The sequence below is a fragment of the Cebus imitator genome, unplaced genomic scaffold (genome assembly GCF_001604975.1).
Source record: "Cebus imitator isolate Cc_AM_T3 unplaced genomic scaffold, Cebus_imitator-1.0 Scaffold708, whole genome shotgun sequence".
Lineage (NCBI taxonomy): Eukaryota > Metazoa > Chordata > Mammalia > Primates > Cebidae > Cebus > Cebus imitator.
This window is the reverse complement of record NW_016108023.1, coordinates 979,243-994,363: the sequence shown is the minus strand read 5'-3', so window position 1 is coordinate 994,363 and position 15,121 is coordinate 979,243. Positions and strand designations below refer to the sequence as shown.

The 15,121-nt window shown below is 59.6% G+C and overlaps 2 protein-coding genes across 2 annotated transcripts in view; both read left to right on the top strand.

Moving 5' to 3' along the window:
• Positions 1-2,023: 2,023 nt before the first annotated feature.
• Positions 2,024-12,923, top strand: AKAP17A (A-kinase anchoring protein 17A). Its single transcript, XM_017518846.2, has 5 exons — positions 2,024-2,204; positions 3,903-4,683; positions 5,633-5,781; positions 9,653-9,893; positions 11,059-12,923. Exons 2-5 carry the CDS (start codon positions 3,922-3,924, stop codon positions 11,962-11,964), a joined length of 2,058 nt encoding a protein of 685 aa, XP_017374335.1. The 5' UTR covers positions 2,024-2,204; positions 3,903-3,921; the 3' UTR covers positions 11,965-12,923.
• Positions 12,301-15,121, top strand: part of ASMT (acetylserotonin O-methyltransferase) — a 36,963-nt gene continuing 34,142 nt past the window's right edge. The window contains exons 1-3 of the mRNA XM_017518838.2: positions 12,301-12,452; positions 12,918-12,978; positions 13,829-13,937. Of these exons, the coding sequence (XP_017374327.1) occupies positions 12,301-12,452; positions 12,918-12,978; positions 13,829-13,937 (322 nt within the window). The remainder of the gene's footprint in view (positions 12,453-12,917; positions 12,979-13,828; positions 13,938-15,121) is intronic.

Genomic DNA, 15,121 nt, shown 5'->3' with positions numbered 1-15,121 from the left:
TTTTGAGATGGACTTTTTCTTATGTTGTCCAGCCTGCAGTACAGAGGCACGATCTCGACTCACTGTAACCTCCACCTCCCAGGTTCAAGTGGTTCTTCTGCCTCAGCCGCCCAATACAGGTGCCCGCCACCATACCCAGCTAATTTTTGAATTTTTAGTAGAGCTGGCGGTTGGTCAGGCTGGTCTCGAACTCCTGATCTCAGGTGATTAACCTGGTAAAAGCCCCACCCCTCACACAATCTGTGGCGGGAACTGAGTTTGAACTTGACTTTTGGAGGAACACAAACATTGAAACCATAGCAACCCTCTCACACAGCCCGGCCCCTCTGAGCCAGCCTGGGTTCACAGAAGGGCCCCCCTTCCCAGGGACCCTGGCGGGTTCATTTTCTCCTTTGTCACCAGATGATGTAGAGCAATGCAAGATTCCTGCTCTGATTCTGTGACCCTGGATTGCCGGTGTAGGGACCTGTAATATATTTGGGATGTCAGAAGTATGTGCCTCTCACATAGAGCCTGGCATATTTAATAAATAATAAATGACAATAAATAAAAATGAATACTGCATTATAAATTATCATTTATTTTATTCATTTTACTTATCTATTTCTTATTTATCCATTTATTTTGAGACAGAGTCTCGTTCTGTTGCCCAGGCTGGAGTGCAGTGGCGCGATCTCAGCTCACTGCAGCCTCCACCTCCTGGGTTCAAGCGATTCTACTGCCTCAGCCACCCGAGTAGCTGGGATTATAGGCGGCCTCCACCACGCCCGGCTAATTTTTTGTATTTTTAATAGAGACGGGGTTTCACCATGCTGGCCAGGCTGGTCTTGAACTCCTGACCTCAGGTGATTTGCCTGCCTCAGCCTCCCAAAGTGCTGGGATGACAGGCGTGAGCCACCGTGCCCGGCCTCATTTATTATTTTATAATTACATGATAAATTGTTATTCATTATTTCATAATCACATTATAAATGATCATTCATTTTATAATTACATTATAGATTATCATTCATTTCAAATTACATTATGGATTATTATTTCATAATTACATTATAAATTATTTATTTTAGATTTATTATAGATTGTCATTTATTAAATGATTACCTTATAATCATTTAATTTGTAATTACATTGTAAATTATCATTTATTGTTTCGTAATTACATTACAAATGATCATTTATTTATTTATGATTATTTTTGAGACGAAGTCTCACTCTGTCGCCCAGGCTGAAGTGCAGTGGCACGATCTTGGCTCACTGCAACCTCCACCTCCCAGGGTCAGGCAATTCTCCCGCCTCAGCCTCCTGGGTAGCTGGGATTACAGGCGTAAGCCACCGCGCCAGGCCGATCATTTATTATTTTATAGTTACATTATCACTATTTATTTTTTCCTATTAGTTATTAGGAAAAATAATTTATTAGGAAAAATTTATTTCTTATTTATTATTTCCTATTATTTATTAAGAAAAATTATCATTATTTCCTAATTACAATATGTCATTCATTTCATAATACCGTTATAAATTATCATTTATTTCACCGTTACATTTCCTAATGGTATGCATTATTAATAATACGATTCGTTATTACTAACAATTCAATTAACAATTAACTAGCAATGCATAGTATACAATTCTATTATTATTTCATAGAATATGACATTGAACTTAGGCATAAGTTATGTAAGGATATTGCACGTAATAGTATAGAATCCCGCTATAGGATCCTACGACATTTTCGACTTTTACTGTATATATATTTGTGACTGTAATTGGAATCTGGACCCCACACCGGACACCGTCCTTTTTGGCCTAAGGGCGATGTCCGCAGACCCCGGCCCACCTTTGTCCTCTGAGTACCTGCAGGCAGGCGGCGGCATGGGGGCGGGGTAGGCTCGCGCACGCGCAGTGCAAAAGCCAGGGCTCCAGGAAGTCCCGCCTCCCTGGGGCGGGGCCAGGGCAAGAAGGAGAAACCCGGTGCCGCCGCGCGGCCGCTTCCGCGAGCCCGCTCACCGGAAGCGGAAATGCGTCACAGAGGGCGGGCGGCGACGGCGGTGGCTGCGGGCGGTGTCGGAGGCGCCTCCGGAGGACGGTGGCGGCGCCGGGCGGGGAGGCCGCGCCTGCCCGGGAGTCGTCGGGGGACGGCGGGAGCTCGGGCCAGCGTCGGCGGCGGCGGCCTGGGACGCAGGCGGAGCCCCGCGCCGGTGAGTGCCGCCTTGGCCTGGGTGCCGCACGCGAACGCGTCCGTCCACGGGCCGGTCCCGGGGGGCCGGGGGCCTGGGGGGCGGGACCGGGGGTCTGGGGGCGGGGCCAGGGTGGTCTCGGAGGTGAGGGGACTGGGTTGGGGGGCGGAGGGCGGCACCGGGGCCCTGGCAGCGGCCGGGGCTGTACAGGGGAGCCGGGGGCTGGGGAGGCCTGGGGTCGGGGTCCGGGGGCCCCTGGAAGTAGGGTTGCGGGCTGGAGCTGTGCCTGGGACTCCACCGAAGGAGCTGAGGCCTGCAGCGGTTTCGGAGGGCTGGGAGCTCGGGGGACCGGATGGGGATCCCCAGGGTTCGCCGGGCGGGAGACTGGAGGGGCTTGGGGTTGGGGGACGGGGCGCTGGCGTGGTTCCTAGTTGTATACTGGGAGGCAGGGAGTTGTAGGGGGTTTTGGAGGCTGGGGTAGTGCTGCGTAGGTTGGGGCATTGCGGCTCATCCAGGAGTGCGGCGCGTGGCGGGGGGGTGTTGGGGGTGTCTAGTGGCCCAGGGGCTGGGAAGGTGTAGGGCCCTTCAGGGGGTACGAGGGGCGGCCTGAGGCTGTGCTGGCGGGAGATGGGGCAGATGCACCTGCCAGGGACAGTACCAGTCCCGGGGGCTGCGCAGTCAGGTGCATCGGGGTGGTCGCGGGGCGCTGGAGGCCAGAGTGGGGAGGTTTCCTCGGTGGTGAAGTTGCCTGGGGCGGCCTGGGCTCGGGGGGAAGGCTCACTGGTCCCTATGCAGGCTGGACCCCCTCCCTTGTGCCCCGCTGATTGTCTCCGGTGGCTTCTCCACCCTCCAGCACTTCTTTGACGTCACCCCCCTCGGGCCTGGGCGAGGAGGCGGTCTCCTGAGCCTGGCAGGAAGCCTCCAGGTTGATGTGGTGGGCGGCGGGGCCCCAGGCGGTCACCTGCGATGTTCGGGTTTCTGTGAGTCAAGCTTCCTCTGCTCGGACTGGGCCTTCAGGAAGTGGCTGCCTGTCGGCCCAGTAGGGAAGAGGTGAGTTGAGGAAAGCACAGGTGTACGAGCTCCAGGCCCCAGGTTTTGGAAAGGCCCTTGTACTGTTTGGCTTTGAGTGGGTTAAAGCTAGGACGCGTCTGGCCATCACGGAGATTGTTAGGGTTCACGGTTCTGGGTTGTTTTTGTAGCCTGAGATTTCCTGTTTTGTGAGTGCGAATACTGACCGCCGCTGCCTCCTGCACAAAACCTTCCCAGATGCCTTCAGCTGTGCTGTCCCTGGCCCCTTCGTTTCCCTTCCCCGGGGTCTTTCTGTGCCCACCCGAGGAACTCGGCGTTTGTACCTTCTCTGTCCCTGCGTTACCCGCTCCAGGGGCCTGGTCGTGTTCAGCTTCCTGTCCTGCAGGCCTTGGGAGCTGCTCGGTGCTGAGTGTCGGGGAGGGGTGCCCGCGGCTTTGACACTCACCTGTTCTCTGAGGCTTTCTGTCAGCGTGGCTCTTTCCCCTTTACTGTACTGTTAGTGGTTTCAAAAAGAAAAGAACTCCGTTGACATGGCTTTTGACAAGCTAGAAAGCAGCGTGACACAGTAGAGAGACACTGCCGTTTCTGTCCTCCGGGTCCAAAGTGCCGGTCTTCATGGGGTGGGGAGAGGTGAAAGGGCGAGGGGAGGTGGGGGGTGCTGGTACTCACCATCCGTGTCCTACGTTTCAGGCCCCAGGTCCCAGTGGCTATGGCCGCGGCCACCATCGTGCACGACACGTCTGAGGCCGTGGAGCTGTGCCCCGCGTACGGCTTGTACCTCAAGCCCATCACCAAGATGACCATCAGCGTGGCGCTCCCGCAGCTGAAGCAGCCGGGGAAGTCCATCTCCAACTGGGAGGTGATGGAGCGGCTGAAGGGCATGGTGCACAGCCACCAGTTCTCCACGCTGCGCATCTCCAAGAGCACCATGGACTTCATCCGCTTCGAGGGCGAGGTGGAGAACAAGAGCCTGGTCAAGTCGTTTCTGGCCTGCCTGGACGGCAAGACCATCAAGCTCAGCGGCTTCTCTGACATCCTGAAGGTGCGCGCGGCCGAGTTCAAGATCGACTTCCCCACACGGCACGACTGGGACTCCTTCTTCCGCGACGCCAAGGACATGAACGAGACCCTGCCGGGCGAGAGGCCCGACACCATCCACCTGGAGGGGCTGCCGTGCAAGTGGTTCGCGCTGAAGGAGTCGGGCTCGGAGAAGCCCAGCGAGGAGGTCCTGGTGAAGGTGTTTGCGAAGTTCGGGGAGATCCGGAACGTGGACATCCCCATGCTGGACCCCTACCGCGAGGAGATGACAGGCCGCAACTTCCACACCTTCAGCTTCGGGGGGCACTTGAACTTCGAGGCCTACGTGCAGTACCGCGAGTACGCGGGCTTCATCCAGGCCATGAGCGCCCTGCGCGGCATGAAGCTCATGTACAAGGGCGAGGACGGCAAGGCCGTGGCCTGCAACATCAAGGTGAGCCCCGGCGCCGGAACCCCTCCCCTCCCCCTCCCTCTCCGAGGCTGGCTTCCGGCAGGGGCGGCCGGGTGCTCTCAGCTACACCCCTTAGACTGCAGGCACCTCTCCTAAGTAGAATGACAGCGGCCGCCCTGGACCCTGTAGAATTTCGGAGGCCCAGGGGTGAGGTTGAGGAGGGGACCTGTGCTTTGGTTTTGCAAATTCTGTATCTCATGAAAGATGAGGAGCAGACACACCTCACATAGTGGGTGAGGGGCGGGCCCTCGGGAGTCCTGGCAGGGATTTGAACCGTGCCAGAACCAGGAGAGCCTGGCCTTCCCTGAATGCTCCTTGAAACCAGGCCTCAATGTTCCCTTTAGCCTCGTGTGCTGTGACCCGTGCTGGCTTCCGGGTGACAAATGAGCCAGCCTCCAGGAGGGACGTTTTGTGGCCTTCAGATGTGCCCCATTGGTGTGGGCAGGGGGCCCTGTGAGCTCGTGTGTGTGCCTGTCTGCGTGTGTGCCCACAGGCAGGCGTGCCTCTGCCTGTGAACTGGTGTGTGAACTCTGCATGTGTGCATGTGGCGCGCTTGGTGACCGTGATCACAGGGAATGGTGGGGCCGGGTAGCAGAAGGGAAGCCGCGTCTGGCAGCGATGGCGCGTCACTTGTGTTCGCTCACCGGTGAGGGCTGCTTGCTGTCCCTTGTTGACTTGTGGCTTTGTGGGATAAGCCAAGTCTTGAGCCCCTGACGGTGACTTGGAAGCATGGGTCTCACTTCTGGGCCCGCTGTCTGGGTCTGCACAGGATGTCAGTGCTGAGCGGGCACTCAGGCCCTGAGGCCATTCGGCGGGAGAGGGCTCCTGGCTGTGTGTCTGGGGGAGCTGTGGGGGCGGGAGAGGGCTCCCGGCCATGTGTCTGGGGGGGCTTTTGGGGAAGCCCATCTCACCCTGTTTTTGGCTTTTAAAGGTTTCTTTTGATTCCACCAAACACCTGAGTGATGCCTCCATTAAGAAGCGGCAGCTGGAGAGGCAGAAGCTTCAGGAACTGGAGCAGCAAAGAGAAGAACAGAAGCGCAGAGAGAAGGAAGCAGAGGAGAGGCAGCGGGCGGAGGAAAGGTACCTGCTGTGGGAGCGGGCCCGCGGCGCTGGTGCCTGGCACCTGGGTGTGTGCGTACCTACGCCCGTGCAGCTGTGCTTGCGTGTGTGCTTGTGAGCTCGTGTGTGTACCTGTGTGCGTGTGTGCCCGTGAACTGGTGTGTGTACTTTGCATGTATGCACGTGGACCCGACTCTGTGTGCCTGTGCATCTGCACACGTGCTTATCTGTACCTGTGTGTATGTGTGCCTGTGAGCTCGTGTGTGCCTGTGTGCATGTACGCATGTGTGCCCGTGGACCTGCGTGCCTGTGAAGCGGTGTGTGTAGTTTGCATGTCTGCATGTGGACCCGAGTGTGTGCCTGTGCATCTGCACACTGTGCCTGCGTGTGTGCCTGTGAGTTCATGTGTCCCTGTGTGCGCATGTGTGTATGCATGTGTGCCTCCGTGTGGTTGCCTCTGCGCCAGTGCACAGACGAGCCAGTGAACCTGTGCTTGTCCTTGTGCCCATGTGCACGTGTGGGGGTGTGTGTGCGCGTGCACAGCTGTGTTCGTGAGGACATGCGTGAGAACGTGCGTGTGTTTGTCTTCCCGTCCCACGTCGTGGTCTGACACGGTGTCCGCCAGCTCCCGCAAGCGCGCCTTTCCCGAAGAGCCACCCCTTCTCCCTGCACACACTGCTCAGGTACCCCGCTGAGACGAACGGAACGCCTTGGCCATTTGCAATTTTGCATGTAGGCGGAGGCTGTGTTTACAACAGGAAGTACAGTATTGATGGTGATGGCCACATTTAAAAAAAAAAAAAAAGCGGCGATCGAGCCATTTGTAGCTCGTTCCTTCTTAGCATTGCAGAAGGGCAGAAGGTGTGAGTGGGGGTGCAGAGCCCTCCCCACCCCGCGCCTTCCTGTGACGCCTGTGCGTCCCGCACATTGGGCTCCATCTGACTTGGCCGGGGGGGGGGGGGGGGCTCCTCGATGGACTCTCAAGTGGCCGAGTCAGTTCGTGTCGTTAACTGACGCACGTGGCTGATGTTTGCCCAGAGCCCCCACACTGAACTCCCCATCCTGCAGGCGACTTCTCCACACACCCCCGGTGCCTCCCCAGGGTAAGTTCGGCTGCAGGCTTCTGGAGCTGGACCCCAGAGGGCTGCTTAGAAGAGGCTGGCCCCGTGTGTGAGCCAGCGGCTGTGAATCGGGCCGGGGACTGGGGGCCGGGACCCAAGGCAGGCAGTACAGAGAGGCCGCCGCCCTGGGAGGGAGGGACGGGCCACTCCGTGGCCGTGCTGGGAGGAGGCCCCTCGGAGACACAGTTTTATTGTGGGGTTGAGTCAGGTCTTCCGTGTCAGCCGCTGTCAGGCCGACCGGGACAGCCGGGGTGGGAGACTGTCCCGGGACATGACAGGGATGTCTCCCAGTGTGCACACATGGCGGGGCCTGTCCTTACGCAGTGGGGCCTGGAGCCTCGGACCCCTCAACCCTGCAGGAGTTTCCCCGTGGCCTTTCGGAAAGCAGCTCAGGGGTCAGGAGCAGAAGCTGCATCGTGGCCTTGCCCTGCAGGGAGACGGACGTAGGAGCAGTGGAGTGTGTGTGACGGGAAGGGGCCCTGTCCGCCTGGCCAGACCACAGAGGGCTTTTGTGGGCAGTGGGGCAAGGCGCTGTGCTGTGGATGGCAGGACGGCGCCTGGCTGTGGCTGGGGCCCTGACGTGGGGCAGGCCTGTGGTCTGGGGGAGCTGGTGGGAGGGCTCCAGGGTGGCCAGTGGGGCTGTGCTTCCCCAGGCAGGGCCGTGCTGGCCCCCATTGTCCCCACTGTCCTTCCTCAGGGCCTGAGCATGGGGGAGGTCCAGGGTGGCCCCCCGGTGTTTTTACTGGTGAGTGGAGATGGTACGTGTTTGCTTGTTGGGTCCACACGTGAGAGCTGTCCTCTGAGGGCTGCCTAGCCTCTAAGTATGGGTGTGAGTCCCGCCTAAGGGTGCACTTCTGTGCTGAGCGTGAGTGTGGGGCGTGACAGCTCACAGGGCAGTTAAACCTTCAGCACACACCCCGCCTGAGGGCCTTCGTCCCATTGCCCACGGCTCCTGTTCCCTGTGCATCTCCGACTGGGCCTCGGCGCCTGGCCTGGATCCCTTCTTGGGGTGGCGGAGCTCGGGATGCCTTTCCTCCCGGCCTGCTCCTCTGCGTCCCTGAGCGTCCTCTCGGCATCTGTGTCACCCCGGTGGGCTTTGCTGCCTCGCCAGGCAGTTGGCGGTGCCCCCCCAGGCTTCAGAAGTCTCAGCCTCCGTGTCCTGTTCCGTAGGAGCGGCTGTGACCTGTTCTGGTGTCCGGTGGCGGTTTAAATACATTTGAGAGCCGCAGGCCAGGGAGGGTGAGCTGGGGAGCTCCCCGGTGGAGACTCTGGGGCTGTGCCGCGCACCCGGCTGCATGCATCCTCGTTTCCAGGATGCCTCTGTCTGCAGGACAAGTGAGGACCTGCGTGGCGTGGCTCTATTTCTTTAGAGTGAGGTTGCCCCGTGCCAGCACTATGCAGGGCCCTTACAGGATTCCTGCACACACAGACTGACCTAGCACGGCCCCTCCTTGGTGGGCAGAAACGGCTTCCCCATGCCACGTGCTTTCCGTGGCTGCCTCAGGCCTGCTCAGGTTGTCAGGTGCTGGTGAGAGCTGCACGCACGGCTTCTGGGCTGCACTTTTTTTTCTCTTTTTTTTTGAGACAGTGTCACTCTGTCCCCCAGGCTGGAGTGCAGTGACGAGGTCTCATCTCACTGCAGCCCCCCTTCCCGGGTTCAGGCGATTCTCCTGCCCCAGCCTCAGGAGTAGCTGGGATTACAGACGCACGCCACCGCGCCCAGCTGGTTTTTGTATTTGTAGTAGAGACAGGATTTCACTGTGGTGGCCAGAACTCCTGACCTCGTGATCTGCCCGCCTGGGCCTCCCAAAGTGCTGGGATTACAGGCATGAGCCACCTCACCCTGCCCTGCCCACTCTTAGGAGGTCCTGCTGTGTTTTGCCGCCGCCGGGCTGCTGGGACGGGCCCCTCTCTGTCCAGCTGCGTGTGTGGTCGCCCCTGTGCTCCCTGAGGTCCCGGGTGGTCGTCAGGCAGAGAACGTGCTGGCGTTTGGGTGCGGTGGGACGAGGGCACATGCCCCGTCACCTGGGAAGGGCCCCTCCCACCCTGCTCACTCGTCACCCTCTCCGCAGCTCTGGGCAGCCAGGCTGGCAGTTTCCGCCGTCGTGGGTGTGCCCTTTCTAGAATTTCATAGCACATGGATATGTGCGGTCCGTGGTCCTCAGAGCCGTATGGTCCACAAGGCTCTCGTGCATGGCTGTTCGCGGCCCATGCGCCCCCTCCTCTCCGCGAGACGCTGCCGTCTGGGGCCTCCTCACTGCCTGTGCGCATTCTGGGCTTCACGCGGCATTCTTAGAAAGCTTTCCTGGGGAGCTGCCACCTGTTTCCCTGCCGTTTGTGCTCGGTGCTGTTTTCTGGTGCTGTGTTCTCGATGGATGCACTGGCTGAAGCCGGGTGCCTCATGTGGCTTCGTGGCCGTCTGTGTCCTTCTCCCATGTCCGGTTCCCCACTGGGGCGCTGGCCTTCCCTCAGTGGTGGCCACAGATGCTACCCCCAGGATCCTCACTGGTATCTCGCATTGTTGCCGACGCTGTTTCCCCAGTCTGTCCGTGCCTCTTTCCCCTGGCTGGGGGGGGCGTGGCTTCTGATGTTGCGGGGTGCGGGGGTTTCAGGGCTCGGTCACACTTAGCAGGTCGGCGTTGGAAGGTCACGGAGTTACGGGCCTGATATTCGCGCGTGGCCTTTCCCCGTGGTGTGAAAGGCTGCTCCTGCGGTGGGTGGTGGTGGCTGCCGCGCTGTCTGTGACGAACCCCCCGGTGTGTCCCACGCAGGAAACAGAAGGAGCTGGAAGAGCTGGAGCGGGAGAGGAAAAGGGAGGAGAAGCTGCGTAAGCGGCAGCAGAAGCAGCGGGAGCGTGAGCTGCGCCGCAGCCAGAAGCGGCTGGAGAAGCTGCAGGCGGAGGAGCAGAAGCAGCTGCAGGAGAAGATCCGGCTGGAGGAGCGCAAGCTGCTGCTGGCCCAGAGGAACCTGCAGTCCATCCGGCTCATCGCTGAGCTGCTCAGCAGAGCCAAGGTACCGCCGCCGGGCCCCGCAGCCGCCGGCCGCGCCTCCCCTAAAACGCGGGTGGCGTCACGGCGCCGCCTCCCCGCCGGCCGCCGCGGCACACAGACCAGCCTTGATGCCGAGGATGGCGGCTCCTGCCCGGTAGGCCGCGGCGGTCCTCTGTCGTGCCCGATGGTGTCGCAGCTCTTAAATCCAGGTTCCCCGGGTGCAGGCTGGCCGCCTCCGGGAGGGTCGGGGCAGAGGCTGTCCGTCGTCTTTGGGTCAGGGTGGTGGCACAGAGTGCAGGGGCCGCTCTGGGCTGTGCCCTGGTGTGTGGTCAGCTGGTGTAGCTGCGACCTCCCCAGTGGCCCAGAGCAGAAGGGCAAGGCGGGCTGGGCGGAGGGCTGGGCCCTCAGGGGCCTGCAGGGGGCTGGGTCCCACCTCCAAAGTGTGAGCCTGCAGGTCTCCCCGGCGCCGGGACTCAGGATCCCTCGGCGCCGGCAGCCTCCTTGCCCCTCCTGCACGGAGGACTGGTAACCCCCCACGAGCCCAGGCCCAGGGCTCACAGGCAGGCAGGCAGACCTCCCCAGGACAGACCTCCCCAGCACGCTTCTTGTCCCCAGGAGGGCTGCGTCCCCCTGCAGGCCAGCGCGGGGCCACCCCATAACTTGTTGTCTGATTACAGTTGTGATAAGTCCCCGGGAAGGAGTCTGACAAGAGGCTGAGATGTGGCAGCCCAGTCCTTTCCTCATGGTGAATATTGAAGACACTAACCCAGGCTAGGCCGGGCTTGCCCCACGCGGCAGCCACGCGTGTGTCCGCGGCGTCCTCTCAGCTCCCTGTTGCTGGCGGCCGCTTGTGACCTAACTGCAGGCCCCTGTGTGCGACATGGTGGGGGCCCCACGGCGAGGCCCGGCTCTGCCCCAGAGGCCCGCTCGGGGGCTGTGCCGAGTCGCTTTGCCAAGGGGTTTCCTTATCACTCAGAGGCACGATGGCCCAGCCGTGGCCAAGGGAGCTGAGGGTTGGACAGGCCGGACCTGGCTCGGAGGAGACGCCTCCACCCCGGGGCCGGAGTCCAGCCAGGCGGCCGCCCCTGCGCCCCCCACCACGGGGTCTGCAAACACCGGCACAGCTCCTCTCCCGGCGTCCGGCGCGCCCGGGCGCGGGCTCAGCGGCACTTTCCTCTTCCCTGCAGGCCGTGAAGCTCCAGGAGCAGGAGCGGAAGGAGGAGAAGCTGCGGCTGCAGCAGCAGGAGGAGCGGCGGCGGCTGCAGGAGGCCGAGCTGCGGCGCGTGGAGGAGGAGAAGGAGCGCGCGCTGGGGCTGCAGCGGAAGGAGCGGGAGCTGCGTGAGCGCCTGCTGAGCATCCTGCTGAGCAAGAAGCCCGACGACGCCCACGCGCACGACGAGCTGCTGCAGCCGGTGCTGGACATCCTGCACACCGTGTCCTCCGGCTGCGTGGGCCCCGCCACGCTGCACCCCCTCGCGGGCCAGCCTCCGGCCGGCGCCCCCAGGGAGACCCCGGCACCCGCTGAGGCCGACGGCGCCCCCAAAAGCGTGAACGGGAGCGTGGCCGAGGAGGCCCCGGGCAAGGAGGGTCAGAGCGCTTGTCGCGTGGCCCCCGAGGACGGCTCCCCGGAGAAGAGGTGCCCCGGCGTCCTCGCCTGCATCCCCGACAACAACCAGCAGCCCAAGGGTCCCCCCGCCTGCGAGCAGAACGTCTCCAAAAAGGAGTCCCGCTCGGAACAGGACAAGTGCAACAGGGAGCCCAGCAAGGGCCGGGGCCGGGCCGGCGGAGACGGGCTCGACGAGCGGCACAAGCGCGACAGGAGCCGCGCCAGGCGGGCCGCCAGCCGCGAGGACGGGAGGCCGCGCAAGGAGCGGCGGACCCACAAGAAGCATGCGCACAAGGACAGCCCCCGGCGGCGCAGCGCCAGCGCAGACCACACGCGTTCCCGCAGGTCCCACAGCAAAGACAGGCACCGCCGGGAGCGCAGCCGGGAGCGCAGGGGCAGCGCCAGCAGGAAGCGCAGCCGCCACCGCCGCAGGAGCCGCTCGCGCTCCCGGTCCCCGAGCAGGCACCGCAGCGCCTGGAACAGGTAATGAAGGCGGCGGCCTGTGCACGGCCTGTCCCGCCCGGAAAGACAGGAGCAGCTCCAGCGCCCCGCCGCTCCTCCTCCTCCTCCGCTCTCCGTCCACCCCTGCAAAGCCAAGACACCCTTCCGCCGCCACGAGTGTCCAAGGAGCCCGCCGGCGAGAAGGACGACGCCAGCCTTGAGCGCTCATCTTCCGCCGCCGCACGCTTGGCGCTTCGGTTTCACACACTCGCCCTTCAAAACTCGATCCGATAGCTTTAACACGGCCAGCCCTCGCTCTGTCAGGAAAACCGTGCAGACCCGCAGTTGTGAGGATGGCGGAGCTGCTGTGTCCCCCACGCACATGAGGTTTCCGCGTCTGCTCGGCGACCTCCCGGCGCGCTCGGCTGAGGATGTGCACGCGACGCAGGAGGCGCGGGGGGAGTCGCCAAAGGAGTGGGGCGGCAGACACCTGGCACTAAAGAGAGGCCTTGCCCTGCTGATTCACCCCCGATGGTAACTTTAACTGTCTGGGAAGTGCAGTTTGGGTGGGGCGCCGAAATGTGACAGGGTCACATTGAGTCGGATGAGGGAGGCGCAAGTCCTTTCAGATCGAAACTCGCGCGCTGCTCCATCTAAGGTGTCGGTGTGAGGGGAGTGGTACAAACGGCCTGATGCTCCTTAACTTCAGAAACATTCACTTTTTACAACTTGAAGGAATTCAGCAGAAAAGACGTTGGTTCGAAGCTTTGGTTCCTAGTAAAGGTTAGTGTGTGTGTGTTTTTTTTAAGAAGCTGTTTTGCTAAATTATTTTTACTGGAATGTTTCACACAGATTTAAGGCTGCAAACTTGTTGAGTTTTACAATCGGCTCCTCAAAGTGAGGCTCAGAAGTACTTAAACATAGCTGTAACGTTCGCGGTAGGAAAGATGGTGTTTATTCCGATTTGCATTTTTATGGTGAAATAAAATCTTTTTCCAGTGAGCTGAAGTTTTCGGCGCTGAGCGTTGTGTTTTTCTGTTCCTTGGAGTGCCTCGTTCAGGTAAAGGTGGCCAAGTGCGTCTCACACCAATAGAAATCGTTGGCGTTTCCTAGAACTGCTGAGTCGTGATCATCGCACGGCTTTTGCTGTCTCTACTGAAAATACACAGAAGGAGCCGGGTGTGGTGGCGGGCGCCTGTCATCCCAGCTACTCGGGAGGCTGAGGCCGGAGAACGGCTTGAACCCAGGAGGTGGAGATTGCAGCGAACCGAGATCACGTCACTGCGCTCCAGCCTGGCAACAGCGTGAGACTCCATCTCGGTCCTAAGAGGCATCTTAGATGTTCTTTGCTGAGAACCCTAAAGTTAGGAAATTTAGAAAAGCAGGTTTAAACAATGCATGTTCTTCCTCCCACCTGCAGTGTGGTCACAGGTGCTGTACACGCTGCCTGCTTAATCTGAGCAGGGTGGCATAGTCCCTTCCTCTGTGGACTTAAAACACAAGCCTTCCGCCGGGCGGTGGCTCATGCCTGTCATCCCAGCACTTTGGGAGGCCGAGGCGGGTGGGTCACTTCAGGTCAGGAGATCCAGACCAGCCTGACCAACACGGCGAAACCCCGAAATACAAAAAATTGGCCGGGTGTGGGGCGGGTGCTTGTACTCCGGTGACTCTGGCGGCTCAGGCAGGAGAATCGCTGGAACTCAGGAGGCTGAGCTTGTTGTGAGCTGAGATCACACCACTGCACTGCGGCCTGGGCGACAGGAGACTGCATGTCAAAAAGAAAAAAAAAAAAAACAACCTTGGTGATGGGAGGTCTGGACACGCGCCCCTCCCACCCTCAGGCTCGTATCACTAGCGGAGGAGGGCTGCAGAGACAGCCTTTCTCTCAGATGGCTCTGTCCTGTCTGTAGAAACTGACAGGAGGTGCCCGGACGCTGACTGGAAACGGGCCCCTCACAATTCTGTGCACCTGTGTCAGTCTGCACGGCCCAGTCCTGAGTTTTTGCCTGTTCAGCGGTTGTAAGAACGTCACCAGGGCTGGCGCGGTGGCTCACACCTGTCATCCTGGCACTGTGGCGGTCCAAGGCAGGTGGATCTCACCGGAGGTCAGGAGTTTTGAGACCAGCCTGGCCAACATGGTGAAACCCCATCTCTACTAAAATTAAAAAAATTAGCCAGGCACGGTGGTACACACCCGTCATCCAACGCAGCTACTCGGGAGGCCGAGGCATGAGAATCGCTTGAACCCGGGGTCTGGAGATTGCAGTGAACCGAGATTGCACCATTGCAGTCCAGTCTGGGTGACGAGAGTGAAACTCATCTCAAAAACAAAAAAAAGGGGGCTGGGTGTGGTGGCTCACACCTGTAATCCCGGTACTCTGGGAGGCCGAGGCAGGCAGATCACGAGGTCAGGAGCTCTCGAGCAACCTGGCCAACATAGTTAAGCCCCATCTCCACTAAAAATACAAAAATTAGCCAGGTATGGAGGCACACAGCTGTAGTCCCAGCTACTCGGGAGGCTGAGGCAGGAGAATTGCTTCAGCCTGGGAGGCGGAGGTTGCAGTGAGCTGAAACCGTCATTGCACTCCAGCCTGGGTGACACAGTGACTCCCTCAAAAAAAAAAAAAAATTGCCAGGATCAGGCACTGCTCTTGGCAGCTGGGATGTGGTGCTGGAAGGTTCTCTCCCTGCAACCCTGCAGACCGTGAATGTGCAGATACAGGGATGAGGAGTCCCAGTGATAGCAAGGTCAGGGAAGGCTTCTCGAATGAGCCGAGTGTGCAAGACAGAAGCGTGGACATGGTGTGTCCGAGCTCCAGAAGTGAATGTGGCAAAGGAATAGGCAGAAGAGAAGCAGGAAAGGTGGACGTGGACCAGATCGCACAGATTAGATGGATCCACTCCAGACTTTACAGACTGATGCACTCCAGAGTTTACAGACTGATGCACTCTGGACTTATAGATTGATCCACTCCAGAGTTTACAGATGGATCCACTCCAGACTTTATAGACTGATCCACTGTACAGTTTACAGATGGATCCACTCCAGACTATATAGACGGATCCACTCTGGACTTTATAGATTGATCCACTCTAGATTTTATATATGGATCCACTCCAGACTTTATAGACTGATCCACTGTACAGTTTACAGATGGATCCACTCCAGATTTTATAGATTGATCCACTCCAGACTATATAGA

Coding starts and splice junctions, on each gene's coding strand:
- AKAP17A (XM_017518846.2), top strand. CDS start 3,922: ATGGCCGCGGCCACCATCGTGCACGACACGTCTGAGGCCGTGGAGCTG. Junction 4,684..5,632: donor CCGTGGCCTGCAACATCAAG/GTGAGCCCCGGC, acceptor TGGCTTTTAAAG/GTTTCTTTTGATTCCACCAA. Junction 5,782..9,652: donor AGGCAGCGGGCGGAGGAAAG/GTACCTGCTGTG, acceptor TGTCCCACGCAG/GAAACAGAAGGAGCTGGAAG.